At 38.2% G+C, this 16,667-nt stretch overlaps 1 protein-coding gene across 2 annotated transcripts in view; it reads left to right on the top strand.

Annotated features, from left to right (window-relative positions):
- Positions 1-16,667, top strand: part of SPOCK3 (SPARC (osteonectin), cwcv and kazal like domains proteoglycan 3) — a 241,694-nt gene that overhangs the window by 73,003 nt on the left and 152,024 nt on the right. For both annotated transcript variants that reach the window (XM_075500342.1, XM_075500343.1), the window contains exon 3: positions 16,058-16,103. In XM_075500342.1, coding sequence (XP_075356457.1) covers positions 16,058-16,103 — 46 coding nt within the window. The remainder of the gene's footprint in view (positions 1-16,057; positions 16,104-16,667) is intronic.

The following is a 16,667-nucleotide window of genomic DNA, read 5'->3' on the forward strand; positions in this document are numbered from 1 at the left end:
ATCCACCCGAGAGTGTTGAAGGAGCTGGCAGATGTGCTCACCAAGCCCCTTTCCATCATTTACCAGCAGTCCTGGCTAACTGGGGAAGTCCCTGCTGACTGGAGATTAGCGAATGTGACACCCATCTTCAAGAAGGGCCGGAAGGAGGACCCGGGGAACTACAGGCCTGTCAGCCTGACCTCGGTGCCGGGGAAGCTGATGGAGCAGATCATCCTGAGTGCTATCACACGGCATGTAGAGAATAACCAGGGGATCAGGCCCAGCCAGCATGGGTTCAGGAAAGGCAGGTCCTGCTTGACCAACCTGATCTCCTTCTATGATAAGGTGACCCGCCTAGTGGATGAGGGGAAGTCTGTGGATGTTGTCTATCTAGACTTCAGTAAAGCCTTTGACACGGTTTCCCACGGCATTCTCCTGGAGAAACTGGCTGCTCATGGCTTGGACGGGTGTACTCTTCGCTGGGTAAAGAACTGGCTGGACGGCCGGGCCCAGAGAGTGGTGGTGAATGGAGTTTACTCCGGTTGGCGGCCGGTCACAAGCGGTGTTCCCCAGGGCTCGGTGTTGGGGCCAGTTCTGTTTAACATCTTTATCAATGATCTGGACGAAGGGATCGAGTGCACTCTCAGTAAGTTTGCAGACGACACCAAGTTGTGTGGGAGTGTTGATCTGCTGGAGGGTAGGCAGGCTCTGCAGAGGGACCTGGACAGGCTGGATCGATGGGCTGGGGTGAATTGTATGAGGTTTAACAAGGCCAAGTGCAAGGTCCTGCACTTGGGCCACAGCAACCCCATGCAACGCTACAGGCTTGGGGAAGAGTGGCTGGAAAGCTGCCTGGCAGAGAAGGACCTGGGGGTGTTGGTTGACAGCCGCCTGAATATGAGCCAGCAGTGTGCCCAGGCGGCCAAGAAGGCCAATGGCATCCTGGCCTGTATCAAAAATAGCGTGGCCAGCAGGACTAGGGAAGTGATTGTGCCCCTGTACTCGGCACTGGTGAGGCCGCACCTCGAATACTGTGTTCAGTTTTGGGCCCCCCACTACAAGAGGGATATTGAGGTACTGGAGCGCGTACAGAGAAGGGCAACGAAGCTGGTGAAGGGTCTGGAGCAGAAGTCTTATGAGGAGCGGCTGAGGGAGCTGGGACTGTTTAGCCTGGAGAAAAGGAGGCTGAGGGGAGACCTCATCGCTCTCTACAACTACCTGAAAGGAGGTTGTAGAGAGGTGGGGGTCGGTCTCTTCTCCCAGGTAACAAGTGATAGGACAAGAGGAAATGGCCTCAAGTTGCGCCAGGGGAGGTTTAGACTGGATATTAGGAAATTTTTCTTCACCGAGAGGGTTATCAAGCATTGGAACAGACTGCCCAGGGAAGTGGTTGAGTCGCCATCCCTGGAGGTATTTAAAGGACGTTTGGATGAGGTACTTAGAGACATGGTGTAGTGATGGTTTTTGGCAGTGTTAGGTTTATGGTTGGACTCGATGATCTTAAAGGTCTTTTCCAACCTATATGATTCTGTGATTCTGTGATTCATCCAGACATGTAATGTATTTTGCACACTTTACTACTAGATTTGTAAATTCCTCACAACTTAGTGACAGGCTACGTAAATTCATGAGCTACAAACTGCTGCATTATAAGTAAATGAGCTTTTCCCTTACAGGGCAAAGATAGCAATAATATCCCAAGTGAAAGTAATTAAAATGGGTTTCCTTCTCCATTTTGAATCACAATTATTTAGTTAGTCCTCTCAGTGTTCATACCTTTCTCTCTTTAAGAAAAAGCAGCATTTGCAGACAATGAAAAGAAATGTTTATGTTCTGGAAATCTGTAAAGCAGCACATACATAGCTCAGCATTGGTTTCATGTTATATAGTCAGATTTGTGACTTGTGATTTCTAAGCTCTGTTAAAGGGAGAAGAAACAATATAAAAGATGATGACATAACTTAGTTTGTCCTTAAGTATGGGACCTTATTTTATGTAGGACTTGGACACAGCTTACTATCTACTTTAAGTATGTACTTGTCTAGAGAAACTAATACTATTCAATTACCTTTTGCATGCATATATCAACTTCTGGGATATTGAAATGGAATTCACTCATTTTGGCACTTCAGTAAGGATGTGGCCTCTCCCCTAGCATCTAAGCGTATGCAATGGTCTGCAGACAGTGCTGCACAGTTTCACCTCAGATTTCACGCGTGCCAAAGAGGATGGGGGAAACACTAGCCTTTGCTTTGTAAGTTCTGTGAAAAGGTGTAAAACATTGCAGATAATAAATTTTCAAACAGTGCTTACTTGTTTTTAATTTGTTACCCACAATGGAAGCACTGGGACCTGAGCAAGTATAGTGGCAAATTTAAAAATTATAATTAGGTGTATCAGTTGTCTCATTATCTGCTAGAGTGATTGGGTAATTTCTTACTAGTTATTTGCTAGAAGACAAAATGGTTTCCCTAAAAACTTGGAGAAGGTATTTGTCATTTAAACAAGATAGATCAGAGTCACGGCCTGTAGGATACCTAAGGTAACACTTGTCAATAACTGGAATGAGATATCTTAACGATTATAAAGGTATGTTAACCACTAAAATCCAGCTATGGTACCAGTGACCAAAATTTATTGTCAGGTATTTGATGATCTTGTTGAAATGAGTTCAATTATCTTGCTAAAATTCACAGTACACTTGCATATATTGCTTTTTTTTTTTCTTTATCTTTTCTGTTGTTTAAAAAACTGCCTTCTTAAGCTTTTATCTAGGAACTTCCATGAGCATTTAACTATGTTCCCTTATACATGTGACAAACCTATTCTTGCCCAACAGCATCAGTAAAACATGTTAATGGCATGTGTTAGAAGATACAGCATTTGTCTGTGTATTATTAATTGTTTGATTGTATAAAAATGATGAAATACAATGGCAGTAAAAAGACAGTGTATGTTACAAGTGCCCATACTGTTTTTCACAAGCAATTGTAGTGACTTTTTCTACAGTTTTTTATTGTTGTTTGGCTCAGCATTATATATTTATGAGGTTTGCTGATTCATATGATCTTTTTAAGCTTCTCTATTACTGACCATATCTGTAAGTTCCATAATTGCAATAGGGCTACTAGGAGCAAGAGGGCATAAAAATGCATTGAACTTGATGCTTTTTATTGATAAATTCAGGACGTAACTCTTGAGAAATCTTGAATCCCATCTTGAATCAGAGTAGTTTGCTTACATTATGAATAGCTTTAACAAAAATAACATCTACCAGGGTGTAGTTGTATAATGATTAGATTTCTGAACAAATCGATATATATGCATATAGATTTGTTTCACATTATTTTAACAATATGTATTTTTCTATTTTTACTGTCTGTGGATCTACCCAATTTGCAGTACATTTTTTTTTTTTTCCTCCTCCCCCTTCCATCTGGTACAAGCTACATAGGCTTGACTATAATAAATATATATAAAAATAACCATCCAGTGTTAATATTCACAAAGAACATTGACTGAATAACTCTATCACTGGTTTAATTACAGATTCTGAAGTGCAGCTTATGTCTTCACAGATTCTACGTTCAGGTATTTGTTGATTTTTAGAAGTCCTCAGCTTGTTTAAAAGGGATATTTTTCTCAAAAAAAACCCCCAAAACATACGCATCATATAAAAATAGGTCCTAATTCTTTCAGCATAGCTTTTACTTCTTAAAATCTGTGCAGCAGTCTTCTTAAACTGAGACCAATAATTTTAACTGCTTCCTTCTATTATGTTGCAAATATATTGTCCTTTGTAGACCTGTGGTTTTCCTTCCATCCCATTTTCTGTTGCTACATCTGTTCTTATTTGCTTTGTAATGATAATTATGCTGTAATGCCTCTCTCATAATCTTTTGTATTTCTTAATGTCTTCCATTTTGGACTGTTTTTACACTAGGGTGTTCTCTGTCTCTGTGGCAATGAGAGAGGCAGAGCAGAACACTGTTCTGAGCCATGGCATAAGAGAGTACCTGTTGGGAGAAACATACCAAAATCCTGTCCATGCGAGTGGCGTGATACAGCAGACCTCATGATTATCTTTGTAATCAATTTTCTCCAGACTGAAAAAAAAACAAACAAAAGCAATGACAGCAGAAGTATAGTATCTGTTTTGTAACTGATTCCAGATTTTTCTCCTTGACATGCTAGAAATACAAAAACTTTTCAGCTTCCTGAAAGGAAGCTGATGAGTAGCACTTTTCTTTCCTCTTGCTGTCCTCAGATATGGTTGAAAACAAGTTTTCTAGAAATTGAGGAAGGGCCAAGGCCTTTGCAAATACCTTTTTTAAACACTAAGTAGACCCTTAAAAGCAAGACTGTTTCTGTCTTTGTGCCCTCCATGTGTCCTTCACGTCTTTCAGGGCTTCTGTCCTGAACACAATACAACAATTTTCATAGCTGCATTATAGGGAAAAAAAAGGCGGGGGGAAGACACACACGTTACATGAGCTCTTGTCATTTGTGGAATAGTGCAACATTTGAAGCAGAAGGACATTTTTCTTCTTCAAATTTTTATTCATCACATTTAGTCCAAGTAGGCTGTTGAGCTAGTCTACCATCCACCCTTTTTTTTTTTTTTATCTGCAGGGCTTCAAATGCCATCAAAATTAATACCTCCAGTGATTGTTCTGATTCTTACTGGTGATTTATCTTGAATTGCTTTGGTTTATTCTTCATTCAACAAGAGCCCAGCATCAGGAATTATGAGACTAATGCTTGTAAAGGATGATAGATGTCTTCAGGATGTTGTAAGGAAAGAATGAGCTTTTCTCACTCAGTCTTAAATGAAGAAGTGAAGCTATGACTGATCTTTTCTGAAAGGCATGCGTATTATAAAGTACAACGGCAATGTACATCAGCCATGTTTTTAGTGCTGTGGGAAGGTACTTCCTTCCTTCTCCTGAAAGATACTTGCTGTGTCCCACTGTGAAGATTGTTTAACATGAAAGAGATTTAGAAATGTCAAATTGTCTTGTCTCTGAATTTTTTTTCTTTCTATGGTTCTCCATATCAGTCAAACTGACCCTATTTTTGTGGAGTTCCCTTATATGTAGGGTTTGTTATTGGTTATTGCTGGTTATTGCTTTCTGGTTATTGCTGACTTGCTAGTAGTTTGAAAAAAGACTGTTTCCTAAGTTGTATAGCATTGCTACAGTAGATTTAATTGATACTCAGTAAGCTGAATAAACTGCTGAAGTTGGTATTTTTCTGTATCAGATACTGCTCTGGAGGGTTCTTCTAATGAAGTGTCTCAGAGAGAGATCCAGTTTGCCTCCCTTGAAAGTGGCACCCTGCTTTTTCTGCTGCAAGGCAAAAGTGTCATTATCTGATGCAGTACAACAAAAAAATTCTCTTGACTTTGTTTCTAAATATGTTCTGGAGTATGCTAAAAACCACTAAACAGTATTTTCTTGATCAACATGTTTCCCATATACATAATTTGAATCACTTTTGGTCAGAAAACTGTAAGTTTTCCCTATTTCAAAACCAGAAAACTGTTTTCAATATATTTCTTATTCTTGCTTCAAATAGTATCTGCAGTTTTGGATTTAGTGTATAAACCGGTCAGTAAAATGCATCTATTTCCCAATTTTAAACTATGAATTGTATATCGTGTAGCCTGCAAAAATCTTAATGAAAGAACATACATATCATATGGTCTTGCTCTTAAAAGTTTGGAAATGCCAAAATTAAAACTGCGTAGGTCTAGTTTCTGTCATGCATGCTCTACAATCATTAATGGCATGGTCTTTAATAAATATTCAAACATTATTTTTCATAAGACCCCGGTACTGTTCACTTCATAGAATAAAATGAAACACTTTCCATTATTTTGTTCTATCCAGCTTGTTCAGTTTGTGACCCTAGTCTTTGATCTTCTTGCTCAAACCATTCTGAAGACAATGATGACTTCCTCTTGGATTTTTAAAATGATCTTGAGAACACAAAATGCTTTAAAAATTACTCATGTTCAGAATAAGAAGAAAGGTAAAGAAAATGAGGTGCCATTCTCCTCTGGAGTAGCAGGAGGGATGAGATAAAGATCATGAGTGTATGCTCTTTAGAGTCATAACCTTTGATCTGAGCATTTGGCAGCCTATCTAGCATTTTTATATACAGCCTATCTAGCATTTTTTATATATACTGGAGCAGTGAATTTAGCACTTGATCTAACTGGATTCTGGGCTTGACTCTAATGATATTGATTCATCATAGATTTGCATATAAAATTTCCTATTTTTTAAAAAAGCAGTCTGAGAACACCGTAGGAATTTGTATTTAATGGAGTATTGACGCATTATTAATTTTAATGGACTTGTAGTTCTTAAAGTCATTTGAAAGCCCAGACTTGGTTAAAAACAAAGTTTCCATGTCATGGTATTTTTTGGCATTTAGAAAATGTTTTTGTTTCAAAGTGGAATTAAGCTAGAAATTTGAAATTTCCTTTGACAAGAAATATATAAACCAGCTTCTTTTTAGTTCAGTATTTTTAATAACCAAAATGAACACTTCATGTGGCTCTTAGTGTTTGAGAGAAGACTAAACAGAGAGCAAGCTCTGTTTGAGTAGTAGAAACCCCATTGTTATTTGGCATGCCAGGTATGCATCATGTTCTGTAGAAGGAATTTTCAGTAGTATGGAGCTACCTTGAAATAATGAGAGGAAGTTGCCAATCAAGTTAAGCAAGGCATTTCTTTCAGTAAAAAGAACCTAACTGTCTAACAGTCAAAACTCGTCAGGCTTGGTATGTTTCTAGAAAACATCTGTTTTGACAAATATCAATTTTTTACCAAAAAGCTAAACAAACAAGAAAAAATCCATGGAAATTCTCATCCAGCTTTGTGCTGACCTCTGCAACTTAGGCTACAGAGGTTACCATTCTCTATGTGAAACACGTGGGTGAAACAGTTTGCTCTTCTTCAGTATTTATTGAGAGACTGAGACTCAGAAATTTAGGATTGCTTTCCAGACTGTAAGGAAAACATTTGTGGGTTTGGTTATGTTTTTTTTACAATCCTGTTTCCTCCACAATTTAATTATTTCTTTACATTTCTTCAAACCTCTTCCGGTACCAGTCCTATTTCTACTGTTGTTGATTTCTCATCCTTCCTTTGCTTGTCTAGGCTTAATACCAGTCTTATCCAATCACTCTGAGATGCACATCTGAATTCTTTATTTTTTTCAGCTAATTTCCACTTCCTTCTTATACTACCTCCTTCCAGTTCACTGATCAAAAAATCAGTCGCTAATGTTGACTTCTTCCTTCTTCTTATTTTCCTTCATGTGGCACCTGCCTCCTGGCTTTATCTTCTCTCCTTTCCACTTACCAGTCCCATTCTACCCATTTGTCTCCTAATGTCTATGTTCCCAAATCTTGGTTTCCAGAAACAGCTTTGTGACTCCTCTGTTTACTTACCTTGTTCCAAACCCCTCTTTTTGTTTGGTGTGCTCCAAGCTTCTCACCTGTTCTATTTGTTCCTTTTGTCCCAGTCATCAGTTACTTTTTATTTTTTTTTCTCATGTCCCAGTATTAGAAACTGTTGTATACGCATATGCCAGTTCAACTATCTAAGCAGGAGACAGGTGAATAAAGAAAATAATAATACATTGCAAAAGGACAGTAGAAAAGAATTGTTCTTTTTCTTCAAATAATTGGAGTTAAGAGTATTGACATGCTGTAAATAGTCATCAATGTAGATAAATTTTAGTTGGAAGGTACTCCTGTGGCACCTATAGACCTATATTTAGCCTCCCACTCAAAGTTGGGGCTGTTGCAACACTGGATTGATTGGGTCAGCTGGGCATTTTTTTTCCAGTCAAATCTTGAAAACCACCAAGAACAAAGATGCCATGATCTCCATGAGCAGCTTGTTCTGCTGCTGCACGACACTCCTGGTAAAGAAATTTTCCCTCATATCCAGCCTGAACTTCCCAAGCTGCAACGTGTGACCTTTGCACCTTGTTTAAATCATTTGGCACTGCTGACAAGAGCTGGTAATTGCCCTTCGATGGTTGCAGGCAACCGTCCATTAGCCTTCTTGTTCCCAGACTAAATAAATCTATCTCTCTGAAATTCTCCGGCTGTCCACTGTAACTCCCAGGCCATTTTCAACAGAGTTCAGTTGTTTTGCAGCCCGTACCCCACATTCCTTCCTAGTTATTCCTTCTTAGGTTCAGAACTTTCCGGTTCTTACTGAACCTCTTTTTTTCTGCTGGGCAAACCCTCAAGTTACTGAGGTCTCTCTGGATTGAGCCTTTGCTATTTGTTGTGTCACCTGCTCCCACTAGTTCAGTTGTTTATGGCATGCTCTGTGTTTGTCATCCAGGTTGTTACTGAAGATGTTAAACAATACGATCCCCAGAAATGACTTGGGTGCTTTAGTCATTGGTGGGACACCAGTTGGATGCTAAGCTGTTGACCACTGATGTAATGAGTTTTCAGCCCACTTAACTGTCCAGCCTTTACTTCCTCAGCTTCCAAATGAACGCACTATGGGAGACTATATCAAAAGCCTTAGTAAAGTGAAGGTACACTACACCCACCATTCTCCCCGTGTGCGCAAAACTTGTTATTTCATTGTAAAGGCAGTCTGGCTGGTCAAGCACTGTAAATCCTTGGTAGATCTGCACTGAGTATTTACTCTTGTCTGTCATGTGCATGGAAAAGGACTCAAAGAGGACATTTTCCATTGATCTTTACAGGGACTGAGGTGAGGCTGCCTGGCCTGTAATTCCCTGCATCTACCTTACATTTTATTTTTTAATGTCCAGTTCCCAGACATCTCCCTGATAGGATCCACCATTTTTCATAGATACAAACCATAGCCTTACAATCACACTGACCATCTCTTTCAACACACTTGGGTAAATTCCCTCCAGCCCCATAGATGTGATCTGTTCTCTCTGTATAGTCTGTTACTGTTCTGCCACTCCTCCTCTTCTCCAGACTGTGGCATTGTATGCAGAGGCCAGGGAATAAGTTTTGCCCTTGTTACCAAGGGCTTGTGCATTAGTGAAGAGGCAGCTGAGGAAATTGAACACGGACCCTTCTGAACATGCATGTGGAAGGCCCACAGATGGCCTTCTCCCTCACATATGTCATCTGTTTTCAGCTCTGTTAGCCTACAGGAGCTGTAGGCTAACAAACCTGTTTTAAGGCCCTCCTCACAAGTTGAATCTTGACAGCATAAGGGGAGGAGCATGGCCAAAACTTTTTGTACGTGTTTGTAGTGAAAAGATGGTTCGTTATTTTTTTATTTGTGATGAGAAATATGAAATGCACTTTTAAAGAAACAATGTTTAAATTTTATTGGGATTTAGAAGCTTATAGTGTTCATGCTTTGGTATTAATTCCTTCATTTTCAAAATGTTTTTCAGTATTTTCTCAGTATTTCTGAATATAAGCTTTAGTGAGCATTTGGTATTTCTTGGCAAATGATTCCAATACTGTGCTATTCAAACCTGCTGTTAGTAATGCTTCTAGTACCAAATAGACAGCCTCCACAGAAATCTTACTGAATGAGATCCATGAAACAGAAAGAGAGGGCTGAAAAGTGGTGGCTCTTAGCCCAGCCTCATCAACGGTACTAGAAGCGTGAGGGAGCGGGATAAACATTGAGTGTGGTGAGCCGAGTGCCAGAGTTGCTGGAAGCAGCTATTGATTCTGATTGTGGTTTGCCAGCGCCGTGAATACAGGCCTCGGGCATGGCATGGCCCCGGGGTCTGGAGCGGCAGAGGAAGCTGACATCAGCCTCCCTGGAGGCTGGCACTGGGCGACAAACTACCATCCTTCCGCCCATCACATCGCTCCAGCACCCCACTCAAGGAGGCTAGGGGCCAAACAAGTAGGAAAAGAGTTTTGCAGTAAGGCTTAATGTCACCTATAGGTGTTCAGATCCTTCACTACCAGAGGAGCAATGCTGATATTACCTTGGTGGTGGCTCATTATTTTGGAGTTTGTTTTCTCATGTTGATTCTTTCACTCACTAAACTGATCTTTAAGATTACCTGATTCCCGGAAGTACTGGATGTGAAGTGCCGCTGCCTTCATCTGTGTCTGAGGTGCTTTATGCACTGAACTGCTTCTGGTGATTTTGGCTAAACTAATTATATTTCTAATGGGACACCTAATCTAGGGAAAAGGAGTCAAATCCAGCAGTAGTCACCTTTCTATGCTAGCTTGTAAAAATCTTCCAGACTTTGTTTTTTCTTAAGTCCGGGTAATAAATCTGATTGTTTTTTCTTTAAACCTTGGTTCACTAAAGAAGGGTTCCTGCTCTGTGCTTCTTCGGAGTGTTGGAAAGGAATCCTCAAAGGTGGCTTTATGGGAAGCATAACAGGTATCTCAGCTGGTGAGGAGAGGTGGATCCTGTTGAGAAGAAAGTATAGAGCCAAAAAAATTCACTAGACAAACAGTCCCCACCCTCCTGGAGCTAGTTCTGCTCCTAGTTCTACTGCAGATAGAACTGCATAGGTAGCTATGTGGCTTCACATAAGATGTGCGCATATTGTCCTACAGATCAAGCAACCGATTGAATACATCTGGGACAATTAGTAAAAAATGTGCACAGGAGCACATGGTCTGTCCAGGCTTCTTGCCCTCGCAGATGTTTTGAGATATACAAGATGCTGCAATAGTAAATATGCTGTTGGGGAGCGTGGTAGCTACCTTATTCCCTTGAGTGCACTATCCTGCAGTTAACTGGCTAAACTAATGCTCCACATTTATAAAACAGAGTGCTCACATGGCTTATGATAGATCAGATGTCTATGCAGCTCAGCAGAGATGAAAAGCAGCATCTGATAGGCAGGCGGGTATCCACACGCTGCTGAGGAGCATGTCTGTAGCCTGGATGAGGATTCCAGACTGGCGTAGATTTCAGGTTGAAGAATTTCCCAGTACACAAGCATCATGCATTTTCATGGTGCATCATCATGGTGCAACTTATACTTTACCAGTTATGGTTTATGTTTTGGGGTAGTACTCTCCTTAGATGAGGTTGGAGTATCTTAGTTATTCTATGTATGCTGCCTGTGGTCCTCATTTATTTCGGGAAACTGCAGTGTTTAGGAGCAGTGGATTTCCCATATGATGGAAGCTTTGATGGTGTCTCATCCTTTTATTGCTGTAACACTTTTCCATGTGACCAGCAATTTAAGGCTGTATAGGATAATGGCAATCTTGCTGACATTGGGCTGAAGGTCTTGGAGCAAGATATAACTCGAAAAAAGATTTCTGCACACGGTGCTAACTTTCTTTTTGCAGCACTGGAAAGAGGTTGGGACAGAGGTATGAGGTGACAGCCCTACCACGGCTCTTTCAGTGAGACTTAGAATATAAATACATGTTGTAGTGTCACTGGGAAGGTTTGGTGCAGATGAATCAAACCCACTGCTATTGGAGAGGTGCAAAGATGTGAAGGGAGATACTTGGTGAGCTCAAGTCTGCTGCGGAAGTGGGCTTGAGTCAAGTGGAGGGCTGCAGTGTGGGACTGTTGACTCAATTCAGTTGGCTTGTTGAAATGGAGTCTGAAAATAGCATAGCTACCGCATAGCAAAGACCTAGCCTAAAAGAGCTAAAGAGCTTTCAGATCAGATGAGAAGCAGATGTATGTACTTGAGATGCAGATATAAGAAATGGAATAGAAAACCCATTAAGAACTCCTTGAAATTAAAAACAGCAATATGTTCTCATACCTAATGGCAGCAAGGAAAAAATCTAAATCTAATACTGTAGGCTTTAAGTTATATTAGGGAGCATGTGCAGCCTTGAAAGACTTTTGTTTCTGAAATTGTCAAAATGGGATTTCATGTCCATCTGCAAATTGGAGTATGTAGCTCCGATAAAAACAAACCAACCCCTGTGTAGGAATAGGGAGGCCAGCAGTAAAACGTATTTTTTGCATTATGATAAGTTGTATAAAATTTGACTGGAATTTTGTATGGGCAGAATTTAGTTTGGTGTTGAATAAAGTTCAGGGAATCTTGTGTTTTTCCTGCTTTGGTAACTTAGAAGTATTGTTACTTGAAAAGGCATTATATATGAAGCAGTACCTCACATTGAACAGTTGCCTATTAGACTTTTCCCTAAATTGGTAGTTTGTAAGCCACACAATTAAGAATATCCCTGCTTTACAAACTGTGCTGTAGCAGTGTTATACTTGGATAAAATATAAAGATAATTATAAATTCAGAAAACTGCTTCAATTTCAGTGGATTCTCTGACATAAATGAGCTTTGATCTTAATATATAGGCTTTTAATGCATAGGCCATACTACAGATAAAATGTGAACATGAAACAAGGGCTGCATTTGCTTTATCCATTTTTTCAGGTCAACCTTGGTCTGCAAATATTTGAGGAAACTGCCCTCCTTGCTCTAGGACACCTTCTGTTCTCCGAGTCAGACTTACCATATCTACCATGTATTGTTATATTTGTTAGCAATATATATTTCTGTTGGATAATAATTCAAATGATGTCAGCAATATATGGCAACTTCTACAGAAAATGTTGCAGAGGAGAGATCAATAAAATGATGTAACAAATGCTCTATGCAAGAAAGAAAATTAATAGGATCATATTTTTGTATCTCTATTGAAAGCTGAAAACTTCTGCTGCGTAACTACGTTGTCAGATATGATTTTTTTTCTAGTGAGCTTTTTTGTCTTAAATGTGTATTTCTTAAAACTCACGTAGCAACTGCTTTTTAAGAATAAGTGAAGAATTCATATAGAAGAATATTGTGTTCAAGGCAAAATACCTTCCCCCCCCCCCCCCCCCCCCCCAAGCTTTTCTGATTAAGCTGCTTTTGGTCATTTTGAATACTTTTCTTAAGGCTGTCAGATTTTCAGACTGCATACATGATATGTTTTTAAGGTAAGCCATTTTCAGGAAAAATAAAAAATATTTATTAGTCTCAAAATGCATATGTAACTGTAGCATGAACTTCAATTCTTAGAAACACTTCATCACTATGACCCTGACTGAGCATAATGCTTAAACATGCATAATTTTAAGGCATGGATATTAAACTCGTTGAAATCCATCATACATAGCTCTTATAAGTACTTTATGTGTCTTTCAGACAGAGAGAGACTTGAAAGAATTACTGAAATTTCACGTAGTTTCACGTAGAGCAGTAAGGATGAATTTTCTATTTAAAATGCATGGATACCTTTAGCTAGAAAATGTTGAAAAAGTGGTATGGTTACTGTGACAAATTTGTGACTTTATTCTGTATACTTTTACAACCTGCCCTTTAACATGCTCAGGACGAAGGCAAGAAAGCCACTGAAGAACATCAGAAGTCATAGGCTCTGTCCTGAGACATTGCCTTTTGCATTTATAGATTGTTAAAGGATAGTTTGGCTAGAGATGCTGTTATGCTACTCAGCCTTCACTGTAAACAGTGTATTTGTTCATTCTGTTTTTAATTTTATATTAAAATTATGAAAAATGAAGCTTTGTAAATTATATTATCATCTTGATGATGATTCTGAAGAGGATATTGAACATTATAATAATCAAACTCTTACTGACTGAAGATCAGGAAAGGTCTGAATGTAACAGGAAGCCAGGTTCTTATACACGTGATAGGTTAAATAGCTTTAGGAATATTTGTAAAATTGTGGAACTGCAGTTTATTGAAGCAATTTCCTTACTTAATCTGAGAATCAATTAACTATTTTGTTTTGGTTTTAGAGGCACATAAAGATTTTGTTTAACATATCCAGTAATGGACTTAAAGTAACAGGTGATCTGAAAAATTAACTCTTTAGGAAAATCAGTGTAGGTATATATGGTATATGGATATATATATTGGATTTAGGATAGAAAATTCCATGCAAACCATAATCCATTCAAACCATAGTACAATTCAAAAAGCCAAAAACACCCCTCCCCCACCCTCAACCTAAAAAGAAAATGACGAGGTAGGCATAATGGGGAGAAGAATACAGAACAAAATAGTGTTATTGTGTTGCATTTAGATGTGTAGTGCTGCTTCACGTTGAATGCTCTGCACAATTCTAGTCATACCATACCAAAAAAATAGGCTTGGAAAAGATTCAGAGAAGGGTAACAAGAAAGGTGTGGACTGGCTTTGTATACAGAAGTCATCTAAGACTCTTACTTCCAGAAATGCCTGAGGAATGTTATATTTGGGATCTGTGAAGTTGTCTGCAGTGTAGAGATGAACAAGAATTGATTTCTCCTGTGGCTGGTTTGAGGCCAACTTGAGAACATGTAATTCATACAAGCTCCACTTCCACGTTCTTCCTTAAGCATAATGTATGATGCTTTGCCTTAGAAGGGATTTTGGTCTCGCTGAGGGTGACCGCTCTTTTGTTCCAATAGCCTCGTGTTCTAGTTATTCTAACTTTTCATCATTTTATTAATAAACATATTGTCTGAGTAGGCTCATTGTGGGTGAACATTACTGGTTTAGTAGAAATGGAAAGAGAATTTACCACATTTATGTTTTTTCAAGAATTGAAAGTTTTGCCAGTGTGGTATGATTCATGGAACAGCATTGCATTAAAGCTCGCTCAAACCTGTTCAGAACACCACTGTAGGAATAACATCTCCATAGTTACTATTAGGAGGGTTATAATTGGAAAACACTGTCATAATTGTCATTTCTATTTATCTCTTGCATGATTTAAAAAAAAACATTTGATATGCCTGTCTATTTATTTACTTTCAAAAAAATAGTAATTAAAAAGGCAAATAACATACACTGATTCATGGATTGTTAATCTGTGCAGCATCAGAGTAAAGGAATGCATAAGTGTTGGTACAGAACTAAGGTTCTATTCTGCACTTCCAGATTCTGCTAATTTCTTCCTCTTTCAAAGCACACATTCCCATAACAACATTTTTGCTAGTAAAACATCATCAGTGAAATAAAGTTTAGGCTGCAACCACTTTTTTTTTTTTTCCCTCTTTGAGGTAAAACTGTTGAACTATTAAAACCCAAAGAGTGTTTTGTGCCTGTAAAGATGTGCTTGATCCTTGATCATTTTTAAGTTGTGATTATTTGACTTTGACAACTGTATGAGACTCACATTTTCCCATTAGTTCAATTTTTTTAGAAATGGAGCTTTCTTTACGCTAGTCTTGGTGATCTTTTAGCAAGTGGGATGGAACTGGTGGATGTGACAATGCACCCACTGCAGTTTGTGAACTTTAATTTATGCAGACATTAAAATGTTGGGTACAGTCTCTTTAAAGTTTTGTTCTAGAGAATAGCGAGTTAAATTAAGACATAATAATAAATAATTCCAGTCATTTTTCTCATCCACATATTATCTGAGGTGTGCAGATAAATATATTTACGTCTCAGCTATGAATTCGTAATTTATTATTTTCTTAAAATCTTGAAAGCAATTTATTAAATTCAAGTTTTTACTTCTTGAAATTGTAGCCTAATACAGCTGATGACATAATTAGGAGGATATTTTATGTTTAGGAAGATGATTTGTAGAAAATAGAACTAATTAGACTTATTTAATGACAGATCTTACTGATGCAGTTGAAAACTACATAGCAGAATATTTATTTTTCTAAAATTCATGTATGATTCTTTAAAATATAGTTATATTTATTGATGATGACTTTGGAGCTTTGGTTTTGAAAAATCATTAATGAAAAATTTAATTAACTTTTTCAATATCTTAGAATTTAAAGTACAAGAAAACTACTGTAACATTTTAAAAGCAATATTAGAAACATTACCTATAGAAGTACTGTGAGAAATACTTTTTCTGTTTTAAATGCTAGTAAGTACATTGTTTGAATAGCATTTTTACTTAATGAGTGCAAATGGCCTCTGAATTACACTGTTTATTCTATATGAGTAATTTGTCCTATTATGATAACTGTAATCTTTTTCTCATTTGTTTTTTACTGCTTGCCTTTTCTAGGAAGTAGAGGTTGGTATACATCTTATGTCTTTCATGATTCTCTGAGTTTTTAATGTATACATTGATTCCTTACATTTTACTGAAAGTGGGTTGTTTTTCCCTCTCCAGGATGATTATTTTCGTACATGGAGTCCGGGTAAACCATTTGATCAAGGTAAGATTCTGCTGCTAGTTATGTGTATGGGATAAAATTTAAGTATTTATAATTGTGCTTCTGTTCTAGAATACTTACAGAATTCTGTGAATTTGTGTCATTTTCTCCCTGGTCAAATGATGGATTTGAAGAGGGCCAGAAATTCAGCCTAATCATAATTTTATATCTGTGATTTTTGCGAACTTTTATTGGTTAGAGACAGAGACAGGAGCATTAAGAACCTCCAAAGTAGCTTAAAGTTAACCAAAGTAGCCCTCATATAAACAAGTTCGTGGGGTTTGGGAGGTGGGGTTTTTTTGTTTTATTTAAATATTTAAGTTAAGCACAGTTGCGTTTTCAGTAGGACACTTGCAGAAAAACAGGCATGCAATCTGATACTTGTCTTTTGCAGTTAAAAAAATTCATTAGAATGTTGATAGTCTCTTTATATCTGGTTGATAGATGATCTAGGAAAACAGTTTTGGAAGTCTCTGTCATGTTCAAGTGATCTGTCTTGAGGCAAAACACAGATGGAGATTTGAGAACGGTACAGTACAACAATTTCAGCCTTAGAATAATTGGAGT

The sequence above is a fragment of the Mycteria americana genome, chromosome 4 (assembly GCF_035582795.1).
Source record: "Mycteria americana isolate JAX WOST 10 ecotype Jacksonville Zoo and Gardens chromosome 4, USCA_MyAme_1.0, whole genome shotgun sequence".
In the NCBI taxonomy this organism is placed as follows: Eukaryota; Metazoa; Chordata; class Aves; order Ciconiiformes; family Ciconiidae; genus Mycteria; species Mycteria americana.